At 36.0% G+C, this 3,438-nt stretch overlaps 1 protein-coding gene across 1 annotated transcript; it reads right to left on the bottom strand.

Moving 5' to 3' along the window:
- Positions 1-209: 209 nt before the first annotated feature.
- LOC107002350 (G2/mitotic-specific cyclin S13-7-like) lies at positions 210-2,872 on the bottom strand. The gene is made up of 6 exons (XM_015200327.2): positions 2,730-2,872; positions 1,967-2,175; positions 1,624-1,872; positions 1,406-1,531; positions 1,072-1,320; positions 210-972 (listed from the first exon to the last, which is right to left on the bottom strand). Exons 1-6 carry the CDS (start codon positions 2,764-2,766, stop codon positions 451-453), a joined length of 1,392 nt encoding a protein of 463 aa, XP_015055813.1. The 5' UTR covers positions 2,767-2,872; the 3' UTR covers positions 210-450.
- Positions 2,873-3,438: the final 566 nt, after the last annotated feature.

Raw genomic sequence — 3,438 nt, 5'->3', positions numbered from 1 at the left:
GGGGGAGGATTGATGTTTACTTGTTGGAATTTGAGGGTCTTTGTGCTAGTGTTAGATAAAGAAAAGGTTTTGTACTTGATCAAGGCATTTCCTCTCTCTCCCATAAGGGCTGTAACAACATATCCAATGAAATGACAGGTATTTTATGAAGAGGCTCAAGCCAAATTTCACATATTAAACGCGATATTGAAAGAAATAGTTGGATCATGTCCTATTTGCAACCAAAGTTTTTCAAGGCCAAGACCAACAACAAGTTAAACGATGGAAAATTTGATACAAGTATAACAACCTTTCACATTGTTGATCAAATAAATTGTTTCCAATTGCTCAAAATAAATCTATCACCAAGGAACTGAAATGATTCCTTTAGGACAGCATATGCAAATTTCAATGCGTTGTTTAAATGAAAAAAAGAAAACTTTAAAACTAAAACTAAGCCCTCTCTCCTTTTTATTCATGAAGAGCCAACAGGGAAATGGCTGGAGGATTCAGTGCAACAGCACCTCTATGCGAACTCGAATACTTCCTGTAAATCACCCTTAGCTTGTGTTGTGGTGCCTCCATATGATAACTCACCAGCAGCTTAGCACAACCTAGTAGCTGAGACTCTGAGAAACCAGTATGCAATTTCAGTGTCTCATTCCAAAAAGGACTACAATTAAGCGCGTGTCGAGCAACATAGACTGCTGAAGCAGCAATCATCGACGAGCAGTAGCTATTCGTAGCATAATTCATCAGCCCCAATTCAGCTAGGAAATAAACCATGTTTTCCATTGAGGTCACATTGCAAGAATTTAGTACAGCGACATTCGCTTGTGCATCAGAAACAGCAGCTTTGATGAATCGAACAAGGAACACATAAGGCGTTGGTACCGTTAAGTACCACTCCAACTGTCCAAGAATCCTTTTTTCCATTCCTAAAACCTGCTCATGATCATAAGCTCTGTCTGAGATGCACACAAAATCATTCACCTGAAAAAGTACATTATCATCGAATTGTTTCGTTAGTTAGTTTGTTAGCAACTCCAAAAAATGGGAAAGTAACTTGCATAATTGAACCTATTAGTATACCTCAGGTGCCCAAATTTCTTCATATTTGGATGCAATTAGCATAGCACTCATGCCTACCAACTGCAATTCCCTCCTTGATGTAGTCGTTACAGCAAGGTAACGATCAACGATATTGATGGTGAGGTAAAGAGTCTCTTGATTTAGCTCAAACTTTTGATGTACCTCAATCAACCAATCAATCAGAATAGACCTCATCTTTTCATTTATCTCAGGCTGTGAATCCATGTAATCATGAATTCTGCTCTCATTCTATGTAACATCAAAATGATAATCGTAACGGTAAGTTATATTTACATTTTACAGATTTGTGAAAAAGAACAAGAAAGATATTTACCTCAGCTATCTTATAGAAGGTGTAAATATCCTCCACATATTCCACCACTGCCAATTCATTATTCACATCAGTAGCATCAATGTCCACAATCTGGTTCTTTGGTTTATGACTTAAACCACAGGCAGCCTTTACAAACAGAAGCAAAATCAGATTATCGTGTAACGATCCCGATAAATGAAGCATGACCTTATATGATTGATAGAGGATTAAATGCTCACCTTACTCCTAGCAGTGAGAGTTGAAGTAAGAGTTGCTGCTTTCTTCATTGAAGAATCATTAGCAGCCTTCTTCTTTTGCTTATTTTCCTTCACTTGTTCAACAGTATCAGGACTAATTTCGATTACCTCAGGCATTGGTTTTACAATGGCTGCTTTCTTCTGAGCTGGTTTTCTTGCTGCTGGTGCAGCTTTAACCGGCAAAGCTCCGTTAGCAACAATCGGTCCATCGCCATTAACAACCATTGATTTCTGTTAAGAGGTTAAAAAACAACAACCCCTTTTATTAGTATACTTCAATAAGTTTGAACATAGTAAGAAATATTAAGACTTTTAAGTCATAAACCTTCTGGTTATCAGCTGCAGCTTGTGCATTAGCAAGCAATTGTGCACAAAAGCTCCTCGTTATGGGACGAGATACTTGAGGAAGCGGCTTTCCCCCCTCAACCCCACCACGCACCGTTACCATATTCCCAATGTCACCAAGCGCCTTGCGGTTTCTCCCTTGTGCTCCTGCCATATTCTTCTGCTTTATGGCTCCAGGAACTGCCTCACCTGACCAAAAGGGTGATTGGTTCTATTAGTTTCATAGCCAAAATGTCTATGAAATAGATTAACATTGGAGCAAGCTTTTGTAATCATGATGAGGATTAATAATCAAAGATTCCCTCAAAGAACAAACATTAGCGACAACATACACAATGAAATTCCACAAGTGGGGTCCAAAAAGGGCGATATTGTAGACTGTTTCTAATAGACCCTCGAGAACAAACATACCGAGACTACCCCTCAAGAATAGACATCAACAACAACATACCAAGTGAAATCCAATCGACCCTCAAGAACAGACATAAAAAGTAATAACTAAAAACTCATAAAGATCAACAAAGCAACAAAAAAAAACTATCTTTTTGATGCTCAAGATTAGTATAGTAATCAAAGAACCCCTCAAAGAAAATGAGGAATCTCAGATCAAATTTACCAACCCCCTATTAAAAAGTTTGAGATTTCGGTATAAATAAACAAGTCAATCAGTGTTTAACAAGAAACCCAAAAGCAAGAATCAAAATATGATTATATTAAATGAAGCAAAAACACCAGAATCTAACCTCTGTTTTGTTGTTGAAGAACATTTCTTGCAGCCATTTCTCAATAATCTGAATGAACGAATCAGTTTATCGATACGGGTGTCGTTGAAATTTCCCAATTTCCCTCTTACCTTCCCTCTGAAAGCCTCTGAGAAACTGTTGATTTTTTCAATATACTGAAGAAGACGACCCCTTTTTGAAGCTTCAGAACCGGCGCTTCTGTTCTAACGGTCGTATTTTTTTTCGAAATAATAGCCGTTAGATGAGAGATAGATCGGACGGTGCTGATTGTGTTTCCTAAGTTCCATTAAAACTAGCCGTTGGGTTTTTGATAGTATTAAATTGATCTTAATTTAGTTAGATGGGATTATTAATACTATTATTATTAGTCAAAAGTCTTGTTCGGACATGTAATTTGTTATCAGTGACTTTCAAATACGCATAATGTTATAAAGAGTTATCGGTCAATAATAGCATTAACTAGTTATTGTCTCATATAATCATTTTAATGGTAATCTAGAACATGTCTTTGTTGTTAGATTTTATTTTTACTTTTACATTTGGTTTTCATGATTTGCATCAATTTTACATGAATTATTTATTTGTATGTTCTTTTTTATAGGAAGAAAAAGAAAAATTCAATGTATTAGGTTGAAACTAAATTGAAATTTGAAATAAATAAATCGATAAATTTAAGTTGAATTTAAAAAGATGAATAGAATTTAAATAT

The sequence above is a fragment of the Solanum pennellii genome, chromosome 10 (assembly GCF_001406875.1).
Source record: "Solanum pennellii chromosome 10, SPENNV200".
Classification (NCBI taxonomy): Eukaryota; Viridiplantae; Streptophyta; class Magnoliopsida; order Solanales; family Solanaceae; genus Solanum; species Solanum pennellii.
Note: the sequence above shows the minus strand (reverse complement) of the source record. Positions and strands in the feature narration are given on the sequence as shown.

What these genes read in the sequence shown, in the direction of transcription:
- LOC107002350 (XM_015200327.2), bottom strand. Translation starts at nt 2,766, where the DNA reads ATGGCTGCAAGAAATGTTCTTCAACAACAAAACAGAG. An exon ending in TCTTCAACAACAAAACAGAG is followed by an intron (nt 2,176 to 2,729) that starts GTTAGATTCTGG and finishes CCTTTTGGTCAG; the next exon opens with GTGAGGCAGTTCCTGGAGCC. An exon ending in CTGCAGCTGATAACCAGAAG is followed by an intron (nt 1,873 to 1,966) that starts GTTTATGACTTA and finishes ACCTCTTAACAG; the next exon opens with AAATCAATGGTTGTTAATGG.